At 36.7% G+C, this 15,176-nt stretch overlaps 1 protein-coding gene across 10 annotated transcripts in view; it reads left to right on the top strand.

Moving 5' to 3' along the window:
• LOC5566871 (phosphatidylinositol phosphatase PTPRQ) overlaps positions 1-15,176 on the top strand; it is a 30,691-nt gene that overhangs the window by 425 nt on the left and 15,090 nt on the right. For 3 of the 10 annotated variants that reach the window (XM_021854766.1, XM_021854764.1, XM_021854770.1), the window contains exons 2-3: positions 964-989; positions 9,625-9,977. In XM_021854766.1, the coding sequence (XP_021710458.1) occupies positions 9,752-9,977 (226 nt within the window). In that variant the 5' untranslated portion in view covers positions 964-989; positions 9,625-9,751. Of the gene's footprint in view, positions 1-136; positions 466-963; positions 990-9,624; positions 9,978-15,176 lie in introns of those variants that run through there. The other 7 variants (XM_021854768.1, XM_021854765.1, XM_021854772.1 and 4 more) reach the window with 5 other exon arrangements.

Below are 15,176 nucleotides of genomic sequence, written 5' to 3'. Positions count from 1 at the left end.
CGTTCCTTATCAGTGAAGTGTCGTGTAGATGTTTTCTTCTACTTCTTGTCCGCAGCTGCGCCGCTAGATAGACAACAAGTGTAGTTGCTGCTCTTGTTACGCGAAAACGATGACGGTAGACCGATAATGGAACACCGTTGATGGATTAGTTTAATTGGAAAAGTGCAATCATTCGGGGAGGGTGTTGTGTTGTGTCCTCGATCTCGGCCGTGGGGGTTCCTAGTGTTTTTCCTGAAGAGTGCGTTACCTATTACACGTTGAAGAACTTAAGGAACGAGGCCATACGCATCAAGAGTGCGAGTTGATACAATTGAAGCATGGATGAGTGATATCCTGTTAGTCACAGCAGGAATGTCGCAGCCGGATGAAAGCGATCAGTGATAATATGTACTTGAAGAAATGGCGAAGCGATATGGAAAGCACTTCTATGAATGGATCAAGCGAATACGAAAACAAGAATAAATAGTGTTGTATTGTGTCCAGTAAAATTTGAATGATTTTCACATACATTTTACAGTTACTAATCTAGATGAATTTTGTTGCAAAAAACGATACATTTGCTACACAGCAGCCTAGAAAATTGTGTGTAAACTCGATAGATTGAACTGCTTAGTGAAGTGTGATTTAGTAAGGGAATGGATGAAATTTCATTCAGGGACATGAAATGTGCGGATTGTACCGTCGTAAAACAACGTACCCCAAAGAATTCAGTTTGCCGCGACACGGCAGAAGAAACCTTCATACTTTACGGTGTTGAGTTAAATAAGCAAAAACGATAACTGACGAAATATGATCAGCTAAGATTTGTAGCTGCATAACGTTTGCGTTATAACTGTATGGACGCTAGTTGTTGTATTCCAGATAGCTTTTATTTTTAAAAGCATTCGCTGCTTCAACTGAACTGTTATACAGCAATAAGCAAAAAATCGTGCTCTAAAATTGTTAAGATTTTTGCATTTTCAGGAAAATATACCAATAGATCATTGAAGGTAACTCGTTCGGCCCTCACCGCATCAAAATCAGTATTTTTCAGTGCTACAAAAGCAGTATTCTTTGTACATTCGATTTTTTGTTGGACCCGTCAGCGGAAGCTAGCGGTGGTAATCCTTCTTGGACAGCGTCTTGAGAAAAAAAAAACTCTTAGATGGTCATTTCTTCTTGTGCTTTTTTAATTCTTTATTAAGGACGGTTTATTTTATAAAGTGGACACTTTAATTTATTAATGAAATCGCAATCGGTTTTCTGTACATCGTTCAACTATTATAGTACAACAGTGGCGCGGGAAGTGGGTAGGACAGGTAGGACATGTACTACGCACGAAAACACCTGGGTAGTACAGTCAAAGGATTGTCCTACCCACGATTCAATAAAATAAAACACTAGATCAGCAGAAACATGATCAACGTCGTAAGGTTTTCCATTGTATTCTCATGCCTAGTAAAGTATGATATAGTTTGTACGTTTGTACATGACCCCCAGAAGTTCTAGCTCGTGAGAAGAACGATTGAAAATATCTGTAATCTGTGGTTAGTTTTCCATAATGAACTAACTGTATTAATTGCTACAAGAAACTTCTTTAATCATTAGAAAAACAAACTGAGCAATCCTCTATGTCATTTCTGAATTAATCAATAAATGGTTTCTTAAATATATCTACGGCCAATCCTGTATAAGTTCTGGGACAAATTGCCGTGAGCATTACTGGAAATAATTATTGAGAAGTTTCTGGAACATCTATAGATGATTATCAGAAGATTATTGAAGTATCTTTGGGTGAAGTAATGGGTTAATCTAAAAGTAGTCTTATCGTGTTATAAACAGCACCAGTGTGATGGTGCTACCGATTCCTGAAAGTGCAATTTCTCTTGATATAATTTTACAAAGCATTTCTGAATTTCTTGACGATCTTCAGAGCAATTCCTATAGAACTCCTAAAGCACACTGTATTGGTTGATTCAGAATTGCCATAGAAATTTCTGGAAGTAATTCTTAATTAATTCCTTAAAATAATTTGATCAAATTCCTACTGATATTTTGTGGCATCATTCATAGAACTATATAGATTATGACGATTTTTCGAAAGATTTTTTTGCAGATGAAGCATTTTCGAAGCTTGAAAACTTCTGCGAATGGCCGGGTATCTTCGGTGCAAAGAAAAAAACTACTACTCAAATTCACAGATTTTTTGCTGTTCATCCATTTTTTGTCTAGAGAAAAAATAAGTAGGTTAGAACAAGCACACTGGTAGTAAAGGCAAGAAGTCTCTGCCTTGGAAGAGGTATGACTTTCTTGAAAAATTTCTCGCAGAATTTTTGGAGGAATCCTGATGATTTCTGAAATATTGTTTAGAGAAATTACATTTCTGTTCCAAAATCCAGGTTATTAGAGTAATGTCTGCTCTGATGATATGATGTCAAGCTCCTATTAAATTTTATTTTGTTTTATTGGTTCCTGTTTGATCTCTTCACGGTCTCTTTTTGATTCCTTTTAAGGCACTCGGTCGCTACCAGCCTGATGAAAAGCTTTCTTAGTCTTGTGGTTAAGGTTGGCATGACATTTAGGGGTTAGAAGCAAAGGAATGTAAGTGTCAAAAAACTAGTTTTGTGATAATCTACTTTGAAGTTCTTCAGCAATTTTCATTCTACAAAAATTGTACAAGAGCCATTTTTTTCCTTTGTAGGGACATGATACCACTGCGACCATTAATTTGATCTATTGTGGTGTTATCCTCTTTGTTTTTGCCGTACTGTAGAAATATATTACTATATGAAGTAACTATCTCCACAGCTATTGGCGTGCATCCCAATCAGGTACTACATTTCGGATAAAATTTAGTACCTGTTTTGGATGGTAGGTTCGAATTTCATTAGGCTCTAGCAGGCCTTTATATAAATGTTTGCAACGCTTGTGGTATAGTGCAATACACTTGCACAACAAATGTTCAATGCTCTCGCTTTCTAATTTACAGAAACGACACATATCTTCTTGCAATTTACCTATAATTTAGAGGTAACGTTTGCTGGGGCAGTGGCCTGTTAATAAGCCTGTATAAGTACTTAGATTGTGTTTATTGAGGTTTTAAAAATAAACCAGTCTTCTAAAAATTATACTTTTTTAAGTTGAGCGGAAAAGTCACTTAAAAATATCGTTAAAACGTTTAGAAACAGAAGAATTACCTCAATTCAACTCAAAACGACCGAAATGTCACTTACACCGCTTTGTGTTTGAGTCCCTCAAATATAGTAACTTTCAATTTCTAGCCCACAATTAAATTTTTTCTTAGCATCACTGTACACAAAAAAAATTCTAACATTTGTCCTACCCGAACGTGGACGCGCCTCTGTAGTACAATGTTGTGATATTAAAAAAAGCCATCAAAATAATCAAATTAATAAGGCACAGCGTTTAGAACGGTCGATTTTTGGAGGTTATCAAAATTTATAATTATTAGAAATTGGCTGAAAATTCGACAATCTATATTTTTTATTTTCAAAAAAAAAAAAAAAAACAATTGTTCTTCCAAAGCTTCATCACACAGAAGCTTGCTGAAAAGTATCAAGTTATTTTTGGAGCAACAATTTCCCAGATATCATAAAATCATTTTTCACCGATAAAAAAGGTGTTTTTTGTGTATGCTGGTCAAACTTTTTTTTTTCTTCTCAAGACCCCCAATGCTTCTAGAAATAATTTCTGGCTACGCCACTGCATCATATAAATAAAGCAACAAAAAAAAAAATATTTAAGATCCTTTATCGCAGATATTAACTTTTCTTTTAGTGATTCGATTATCCGGAGGATTCGATTATCCGGAGTGAAAAAAAAATCGATACTTCGGATTTCAATTCTTATATCTAGGTGTTACGTGTTAGACAACACTATCATACTAATTTGATAAAACAAATTTAAGTTTATATTAACATTTTGTTAACAACATATTACATTTCTTTGCAGTTCAGATTTTTTACAGGTGAGTTGATTCATGGACGAAAATACTCAATCTACCCTCGGCTATTTAAGGCAATCCATGAGACAGCTATGATCAGCTGTTTTTTTTTTGTTTACCATGAACTTTTGACGTTTCGTGATCGGAGTGACCATTAGATTTCAAAGGAGAATGTAAAGCTCTGAAAACACTCGCATGTTTTATTTACCCTCTCGTTTCGGTTGCATGTACACTTTAAGCTGTCGCTGGCCGCAACATTGGCAGTTTCCTTTTAACCTGCTGATACTCAACCGCTTTGTGATAATCGGAAACAAAAAATGAGGTTCAATCGAAGCAGCTTGACTTTTTTGATTTTTTTTTCGTCCATGAGTTGATTTCACCTGTTCAATGAGAAAAAAGACGCTTTCAATCTACCTAAGCTAACTTAACCTAAAATAACGCATTAAGGCCCTAGTAAAAATGGAGCAAATGTCAAAAGTGAAAAAGTTTTCGCCGTTTAAATCGACAAATCGAAAAAAATAAAAACACACAGCTGTTTTATTTCCAAAATAAAAAGACTGTGTGTTTTTATTTTTTCCGATTTGTTGATTTCAATGATGATGATGATTAGGTACTACCATCTATTGTAGCAAGGCAGCTGCCTATAGCACTGGAATAATCTGAGAAGCGATTTGATCAAGATTGTACCATAGTTTGTAATCAGTCAGTCCACTGTATGAAGGGCCAAAAACGGATGGGCGGACCGCAAGCAGAGACACTTGCACGAAACCCGCGGGAATTTAAGAGAATCTCCTTCCAGAAAAAAGTTTTCACAAACAACGGTAAAATCGAGCCCTCGATTAACAGAATAAACCCAATAGATGGGGTCGAAGAGCCCGCCCTTTATTCACGAAATGTTAACAACAGGGAGGAGGCAGTCCCAAGCTCCCTATCCAAATCGCTTCAATTGGGTGCCCTGTTGGTCCCACCCAACCCAAGTATAAATTCAGTAGTTTAAATATTGTTATAAATATGATATTTTATATAATGATATGGCAAAATCTCACCAAATTAGCTGGAAACGTTGAAAATTGTCGTCCTGTTCATGTCGCCAATTTCATAGTATGTCCTCCACTGTATGTTTTCGTACATCACATCAGAAACTCCTCACTTTTGCTTTGTAGGCATGAACGTGTTTTCGTTCGCATAGTATCGCGTTGAATGAACCCTAGACCACCATACACTATAAAATCAGCAGACAAATCAATACCTAATACACGCAGCTAAAACAATACCTAATGTTTACACACATTGCTGAATTAATGTAGCATATTTACAACACCCATCATCAATACCATACCACCCCAAAAAGTTTAAAATCATCCTGAAGTAATGAAATTTTTAACGGGTGTCACAAACTCGATAAAGCGATTCAACACTTATGGCGGGTAGTGTATACTGCTTTACCGGAGAAGCATCCATGATTCGATGCTGAGAGCACACTTTTGCACCGCGCACACATTCAATAATAGTATACTTCACACACATACTTTTGTGTCTCAAGCCCACTCACACCGATAACCCCGACTCAACTAATATATACGAAAACAACACCATTCACTTTTCACACTTTCTGCCAGCACTCTCTCCGCCTCCAATGACGCAATTTATGCGTAAACTCCTCCAAATCATTGCATTTTTAACGGAATTCACTTCATAGGTACCGTAAAACGGGGTAACTTTGATAGTTTTTTCGAAGAAAACTTGAATATTTATGCATGCTGTTTCAAAGAATAATAATTTATATTTTTAAAACAAGTACTGACATCCTAGCTATCGATTGCAGTCGAAAGATTTCCAAAAGATTTATTATGAATGGATATATAATTTTTCATATAATCGAAAGTTGGTTTTCTGTTTTGGGGTAACTTTGATAATGGAGTATGAATCGAACAAAATTGAATTAATAACGAACATTTGTAGGGCATTGCATACCTCTAGGCGTTTAACGTTATATGGAAATTTCTGACTTAGATTACAAAAATGGTCCCAGTTTGTGAAAATGCTTTTCGCTAAGAGATTTGAGACCGTATTCAAGTTCTATGATAACTAGGCTGTCAAAGATAAGTGACCAACTATTCAAAACTACATCAAATAGTGATCGTAGAACAGATTGTTTGCAGGCGTTTCGGAAATGCTAAAATTGTGTCAATTTTTAATATTCGTATAAAAAGCCTCAAATGCACTTGATTGCAATGAAAATAGCTTTAACATGAAGTGTCATACTAATACTCTTTACTTTTGCATTCGTTTTGCTTAACTGATTAACAGAAACTTCGTTATTTCGTTTAATATGTTGTGGGTCTCGCACTATCAAAGTTACCCGCATTATCAAAGTTACCCCGTTTTACGGTACTCTTTATTTTCGGTATTATTTTGGAAGGCAACTTTTCACTACTCCATCTTTTTTCACCCAACTGCAATGAATCATTGCCGCGTCGTTTCCCTTTGCCCCTGCTCTATCAATCATTTGGTGGCGTGGTGTGCAACGAGAACAAGACCGAAAGCGAGAAAAATATGTGCATTTATTTTCTTCCGTTTTGTTTTAGCAAACTATGCCTTTTAACTATTTTTAATCTGGTTATTTCGATAATCAGAGCCTAGCGCAACACTATTCACATATTGGACCGAATTATTGTATCTTTTTTTCCTATACAAAATTGCACTTTTACAGCACTCTAGAACTTAAACTTGCGGCGCGCAACAGTGCTGCCAAAAACTCTTTTCCGATTTGTTGATTTCAAGGGCGAAAACTGCTTTCTCATTTTTGGCATTTGCATCATTTTGCACCTTAATCGTGGCAATAGAAGATTGGCGACGATTTTTGCCTGAAATTATTAACTATTTTATTTGACATTTGTTCCAATGTTTCAACATTGGATATTCTATTTAACGCATTGGTATTATACCAGGGAGGAAGCTTCGGAATAATTTTCAAAATTTCATTTTAAATCCTCTGCAGAGCTTTCTTCCTGGTGTTACAATAGCTAGTCCATATTGGTACAGCATACAACATAGGTGGCCTGAAAATTTGTTTGAAGATCAAAAGCGTGTTCTTAATATAGTTTTGATTTTCTATTAATTAAGGGATAAAGACATTTTGCATATTTGTTACAATTTGCTTGAATGCCCTCAATGTAATTTTTGAATGTTAATTTTTTATCTAGCATGAGCCCTAGATACTTAACTTCATCTGACGTATTTATTGGAACCCCTCTCATCGTGACAACATGTCTACTTGAAGGTTTCAAATAAAGAGCTTTTGGTTTATGTGGGTGGGAATATTATTAGTTGAGTTTTGGATGCATTAGGAGAATTCTTCCATTTTCGCATGTAAAGAAAACATATCTAAAAAAATCGCTGTAAAATTGCTGCTAAATGTGCTAAATGTGTGAATGTGCTGTAAAAATCGAGTTCTGCAACGAGTTACGTACAACATTTTTTGCAATTTCGTAGAAGACCACTTGAGGGTATGAGAAATTATGTCGGAATGCATTCATCACTATTTTACAATTTCTGTGAAATTGTTGTGTAATGATTCATTACGCAACTCAAAACAGTAGCGTAATGAGAAAGCGTTGCGTATTGAATCATTACAGTACTGGTTTCAATTTGGTAATGACTATTCCCACACTGCATACTTCAGTGCAGGAAAGTTGGCCGTTTCATGACAGATTGGCGTAATGAATCATTACACATCATTTTTTCAGAAACTTTGAAATGATGGCGAATGCATTCCGATATAATTTCTGATACCCTCAAGTGGTCTTCTACGAAATTGCAAAAAAAAATGTTGTACGTAACTCGTTGCAGAACTCGATTTTTGCAGCACTCGTCGTAATTATTATATAAATTTACGACTCGTGCTGTAAAAATAATCATTCTGCAACTTGTTCCGTAAACTACTATTATTCCATTTTTGATCTCTTCAGGTGACTTACATTCACTATATATCAACAAGACGACTTTGAACAAACGTTCAGTTTTGTCGTCATAAGTAAAACATTTGTGCTTCTTCTCTTCAAGATGTTTGTAAAGAAGTTCGCAATTTTTATGAGTTTCCGGCAAAACGCGACAGTCTCCTTTCTTTGCGATTTGGAAGGAGACCTCGATTCCCCTAATGGAGTTCAAGATCTCCTGCCTAAATCTCCCAAATTCGGAACAACTGACCATGATATGTGGCACTCTTTGCTTCCTCACTTTAATCAAAGAGTCTAGGCTAGAGACTGCCTCGATTTGGTGTTCGGAAAATTTGTCTAGAGCATCGAACTGAATGCTCATTTGCTCATTCCGAAAAAACGTCCTTTATTCCATTCTTGACACGTTTAGTGACAGTTTTAAATCCCACTTTTTTGGAAGGAAGTTGTGAATTCAGAGATTCATTCTTCCTTTTGTTAGTATTTGCAACCATGTTTAGTGAATAAACGAAAGCAGAAATGACCTTCGAAGAGGTTTTTTTACCAAGACGGTGTTTAAGAAGGATTAACACCGCTAGCTTTCTCTAACGGGTTCAACGAAACATCGAAAGTACGGGTCCAAACAAGGATCGTAAAGGGATCAATAGTAGAAAAAATAGTACTGAAAAGTACCGTTTTAAATTTTAGCACTGAGAAGTACTGTTTTTTAGCACTGAGAAGTGCTGTTTTATTGCTTTAGCGTAGTTTTCCAAGAGCAGAGAGAATTCGTGTACGCACAGCACGAAGGTGCGATGCCCACTGAGATGTAATTTCCTTTTTCTCACATTTTTAAGATGAACCAAGAAAGAATTTGTGATCGCTTTCCATAAGAATCGTATCGAATATCACTAAACATTTTGAAACTACAATGCCCCTTGCTTGAACAATGGGCATTGTAATTTGACTCGACTTATAGCCCTGGCATTATTCCCCCCTTAAACACGCTAGTGGTTCATTGATAGTTTGCAGCACTTACATTGATTTTAACAGCGTTATCAAAACTTCAATCAATATAACAATCATCCACAGATATATGCAACGTATATACCCTTTGCAGAGAAAATGTGGTGCTGTCTTATCGGGCCACAGGGATTCATCGGTCGTGTTTGATGTAATCACGACCTTATCGCACATCCAAACCAAACAAGGGGAACCCATCATTAGGGTCGACCATTTATTACGTAACGGAAATTATTTTTAAATGGAAATAAAAATCCATATTTCTTGTACGATTCGTTACGATTTGATAGATACACTTTTGGAGAAATCAAGCGCGTAGTTTGAATACGACCTCTATCGATAACGATAGCGATATCACCATCGCCGTTGATAGTATAGCCTGTCGATCAACGACCATCCGTCAAATAAGCCATTGCATTGTCACATAAGACAGGTAACGACGACGAAATGGACGAAAGGCAATACATATGATACGGATAGGTCTCCTACTTGTTTGTTGAAAATAATTTTTGTTTGATTGACTGAGGAGCGATTGGATGGTTATTGCTTTATTGTACCAAATGAGAGAGCCACCAATCGGCATCAATTAACATGGTTTAAGTCTTTTCAAACAGTGGATAAAGTATTATAGTGCGCATTGGGAATGGCTGAATTCAGTTTCATTATCAGCTTCAAAATCAATTAGATCTTAATAGGCCTAAGCTTCATTAAGTGTCCATATTGCAGTTTGGAATTGCACTGGCAAAGGAAGGAACTATTAACTAGTGCTGGTGAATACAACGAAACTCGGTGAAAGATGTGTCTAGAACAATCGATATCAAAAAGTGTCATAGAAGCAACGTGATCAGAAGTAATGGTTAGTGTTAAAGAAATACGATTTTTCCAATTGATATTGTTGATAGTGCTGGTGCTGTTTGACGTGGTGGCAGTTGATCGCCCAGTAACGGAAGTACAGAATAGTTTGGTGACATCAGCACAATGTGAACCAGATTCGCAGCTATCAACTACGCCAGTGAACTCGATAATTGAAAGTTCTACGAGTGATTGGACAACGATCGAGGATGACTTAACAGCAACAAGTAAGTATCTTTGGTAGTGTGGAAAAAATCTCGTTGTAATATGGTTATCCCGACCATATTTGTTTGAAAAGATAATTAGGCAAACAACACTTGCTGAGAAACTATCGTGTCAATGAAGGGTTGAATTCTGAGAAAAATAAGAGTATGTCTCACTTAAGGTGAAGATGCATCGAAGCCAAACCCCTAGTTTTCAAGAGCATAAATCTAAAGAACCAGACAACCGTTTGCGCTGAAAATTTAACTCACTGGTCACTCGCTGGTTGTGACAAATCGATCAAATTTTCAGCGAGAACGTTTGTCAGGTTCTCTAGATTCATGCTCTAGAACAGGCCTGCCCAACCTTTTTGAACCGCGGGCCGAATCGTAGAAATAATTTTGTGTCGCGGGCCACATTTTTAAACGCACAAATTTCCCCATGAAGTCTAACAAAAGTCAGTAAATGATGTTCAAAAAATCTGACAAAAATCAGTGAATGGAGTAAATTTTATTTAAAGAAATCCCTCTTAAAATTATATGATAATCAGGTCCAGAATATTTTTAAGAATCTGCACCACAAATTTTGATTCTGTGAGAATAATACTCAGGATATTTTTTAAAATCGTATTCCGAATTCTGTCAGAATCCGACCTAATATTATTAGCATGAATAAGAATGTGCTAAAATCCTGATCAAACTTTTATAAAAAAAAATGGTCAGAATGTCCAAGATTCTACAAGAATCGTGCCTAGGATTCCTTCAGAATCTCACACAAAAATTGTTTTGAAATGCTACCTAAAAATCATTGAAAATGCCGAAAAGAATTTCAAAAGAAACCAGCTCAAAATTTTACTATAAATTCGTTTAGTGTTCTGGCAAAAGGTTACATAGCATTACGTTGGATTCCAAAAAAATTCTGTATTGAATTCGTTAAAAATCCTGGCTTTGGAATCCTGGTAAAAAAATCTGTGAGTATCTTGCGAATGTTAAGGTCTTATTTGCTGCTGACAAGAAAAGTAATTGCCAACCTCGATACGTGGGAAATTATTTTTCAATCTCATTTCTTTGATCCCAATACGCACTTGAGAAGAAATGTCATTTCAAATGGGACTATATGTAGGAAATTTGTTGCCTCGTTCAGTCTTTTCTTTAGCGATACAGCATACTTAGCTTTAGCCGTAAAAGCCATGTCCAGAATTCTTAAAAAATCCTGTTCAAGATTTTGTAAAATGCCACCCTTGCTTATAATCCTGTGAAGAATAAATGTCGAAGGAAATCATGGTAGAAACATTGTTGAAACACCCAGAATTTGAGATTTAGAATTTGAATCATTCATAAAATGAAATATGTAAGAAGCTTAAAATAAACAAATCATTATAAATAATGACTAAGCTAGAATATTAGTTTGAAACTAATTGTAAATTAAATATGCTTAGTATGTTCTAACTTCGGGTTGGTAGAATATTCAACGGGTAAAATATGAGAAGAATCTTCGAAGCCTCCGCGGGCCGCACAAAATGAAGTCGGCCATACGTTGGGCAGCCCTGCTCTAGAAAATTAGAGGTTTGGCTTCGGTGCATCTTCACCTTAACGACCTCTGTAACAATCGTGATCCGCTGCACATCATGAGAACATGTATATAATCTTCTGCTACAGCTCTGATTAGATCGGGGGAGGTAACAGTGCATGATAAAACTAATCTAAACAAGCTCAAAAGCTGGGAGAAAGTATTGCAATAGGATGTTCGGGGATTGTTTTTCATCCCAGTTAAATTAAACACATGCATCAATGGTAAATAAGATATTCGCTGATTTGCTGATCCTTACACCAAAAAGCACAAATTGAGCCCCCTGGTAGTGGACTCCTGGGAGGGAGAAACCGATACAAATTTTTTCTACGTCAAAGTGAGCCGAGATTTTGCTATCACGAACTGTCACTATGAGCCGGGATCATGAACAATGGACACACATGATAAAAGTGCGTAATTGATAAAAGCATATTTTTGCATTACACAAAGATCGGATGAGAATCAATTCATCACATTCAAAAGTAATGTCACGAGAGCACCTTTTATTCTGATTGAATATACGCATCTTTTCACTGTTTTCAATAAACTTGAAAATTAAACGCATAGAAAACTGTGATCCATTTTCAATGTTTGTCCGGAAAGATCGAAGGTACAAAACAAATGAAAACTACACATAGAAAATGAAATACTCAATAGTGAATTTATTCCACTCAATTCGGGGAATCCGTGCGTTAACCTAATTTTGAGTTGATGGGGTAGCTACTACTACTACTACCGGTAGAAGTTGTATTCATGCGCGCTTCATTTCATGAGCTTGAGATCAGCTTGCCATGAGCGCACAAAAATAATCGCGCGCTTGAGCACGTGCTATGGTGGGACACATTTTTTTAGATCTCATGTAGCAATGTACTAGCTCAAACGATCACATCTGCACTGGCTCATGCGCCGTCTCTTGAGAAAATCTTAATGTGACAGTGCATTTGCAGGTAAAGGTATCAAAAGCAAAGCAAAGGAAAGGAATTAAATCATGGATTAAGGCGAAGTAGGCCATCATTGAAATTTGTACGCGTCGTTGATGATTGTTGCTAATTCATCTCACGACTTCAAATCAAAGAAAATCAGTTGGTTTTGCACTGACACAGCTGAAAAAGTATCAGCATACTTCACGCATGTTGGCGCGTACAGTGATACTTTTTCAAGTCAATATAAACTATCAAGACTGAATTTTATTACTTTGAAATGCAAGCTGAAAAGTCATCATCGTTGCCAAAACGAATGACGGGCTACTTAGCCTTAAACTGCTCATAGGTAGTTTGAAAGGACTGACGCGGTTCAACGCGGTTGAGATTCAAGCATTTGAATTGAAAACTTGGCTGGCCACCGTAGAAGCATAGGCATAGACCGAAGCCGTATGCTTCCGCAGGTTTATTGTACTAGGCAAACATAACTGCATAATAGTACTGCATAGTAAGCGCATGTGACGAGCCTCACGAGATGTCTAAGATAATTTTGTACTCGCTCACTAAGATAATTTTGTACCGTTTTGATTCATATTACGGACAGCTTCAAATTCCGGACACTCTCGTTTGTATGGGAAACATTTCACACGAAATGTTTCAATTTTCGCCATCCAAAAGTTCTCATTTTCAAGGCTCGTTTTATTAGGTTTTTTTTTCCATAAATATCGTTGCAAGTGGTTGAACGATTTCAATTGATGATTTGACTGTTCCATTAATGATTATCATGAGCTGTCCGTAATTCGAATCAAAGCGTCCGGAATATGAGGCAAAAGTGAGGGAGCGTCCGGAATAAGAATCATGAAAAGGCCACACGTTTTGATTTATTTAAAATTATTCAATTTGCGGACGCGTATTCTATACCCACCATCCGAAAGTTAAGGGCTTCCGACGCTCGATAACGCCAAAAAATCATACAGAATGATTTATTTTGTATGGTCCAAGCTGGGTTATACTTCACTGAGGCCTTAAGTGTCCGTAATATGAATCAAAACGGTACGTATCTGCCACGCGTCTCATATAATCTGCGAGCTGCGCATATCGCATGGCACACTAGCTCATTTAGGTATACACTACCCACCATAAGTATGGAATCGTTGAAATACTGAGTATTGCAGCACTTTTAAGTTTAGCATCACCCAAAATCTAGTGATAAAAGTTTTTTCAACAAGAATAAAAAATCGCAGGGGCACAAAAACGTACTTTTAAAGATGACCTAAAAAATACATTGATCTAGTTCTTCAGAATAACGAGATAATATTCATTTTAGGTGATGCTAAACTTTTCAGGTGCTGCAATATTCAGTATGAGTGTTGCAATTCGCGATTCCATACTTATATGGTGGGTAGTGTACATGAGAAATATGACACTCTGCTTGACTGTCGTTGGAGTTTTCTCTCAGTTTGTTACATATTTCGTGTGTAATATCTGTGCCTCCCTCCCAGGTGGACTCCATTACAAAACACAATATGTAAACCGTGAAAGCACAATACGATTTGAAAGAAGCTTGAATTGACAATTTGTATGGGCTCCTTGATCAACTAGCATACTGCTCATAACTGCAAAACAGTCACATTCGACATTTTTGACAAATTGGAGTTGATACCATGGAGAGTCATCAAATGATAGATACTTTCGATCAACTTACTGAAATCTGTGAGATTGTTCTGGAAATTTCGAAAAAAATACCAAGTTGTTTTGTCACATTGGTAATTATAACCGCATAACAGTCATCTTGAGATTATAAATGAGCCTCCCCAACTAATATTTAGTGCAGATGTAAACATTCTCGAAGCTTTCCTTATACGGCTTTATGCTGAGTAAATGCGCTATGCATACGAACGAAAGCTTTTAGGCGATCCCATTACCAACAAATCTGGAGAATCTACTCAGCTATTTCTAAGCTGTGTTGGCAGCTCATATGCATAACTAATTACCGGGGCGTCCGATTTAAAAACGGTCTTCGGCAAAGTTGTAGCTGATTATTGTATCTCACAGAATCAACATAAGTCTAATCCCCAAGAGCACATGGGCAAACACTATGACCGATTGATTGAATTGCTTGCTTTTCCCATAGTAATTCCCATACAAACTTTAAAGGGCATGTGCAGTCTCAGTTTTCATCCAAATGAGCTCAAATTTTGGGAGGACACTCAGAATTTGGTCTAAAATCGAATGAGCGGTGTGGTGCAAAAACGATTTTTTGAACCACTCTATGCATATGAGCTGCCAACACAGCTTAGAAATAGCTGAGTAGATTCTCCAGATTTGTTGGTAATGGGATCGCCTAAAAGCTTTCGTTCGTATGCATAGCGCATTTACTCAGCATAAAGCCGTATAAGGAAAGCTTCGAGAATGTTTACATCTGCACTAAATATTAGTTGGGGAGGCTCATTTATAATCTCAAGATGACTGTTATGCGGTTATAATTACCAATGTGACAAAACAACTTGGCATTGCATACCGATAATTACTTTTGTCTCGACTGTTATAGGACAAGTAGCTGTATAATATTATGGATCCGACACAAATGAGACATACATTTTTTTAAATATATATTTTTTTCAATCTCCACGCGTTGCAGCTAATATTTGAATAGTGCGCTGTGTTCATAAACATCGTAAGAATGCAGCGCCACACATGTCATTATGACAGTTATGTCGGGAACGAGTCACACGT

Source organism: Aedes aegypti, chromosome 3 (genome assembly GCF_002204515.2).
Source record: "Aedes aegypti strain LVP_AGWG chromosome 3, AaegL5.0 Primary Assembly, whole genome shotgun sequence".
NCBI classification, from domain to species: domain Eukaryota; kingdom Metazoa; phylum Arthropoda; class Insecta; order Diptera; family Culicidae; genus Aedes; species Aedes aegypti.
Note: the sequence above shows the minus strand (reverse complement) of the source record. Positions and strands in the feature narration are given on the sequence as shown.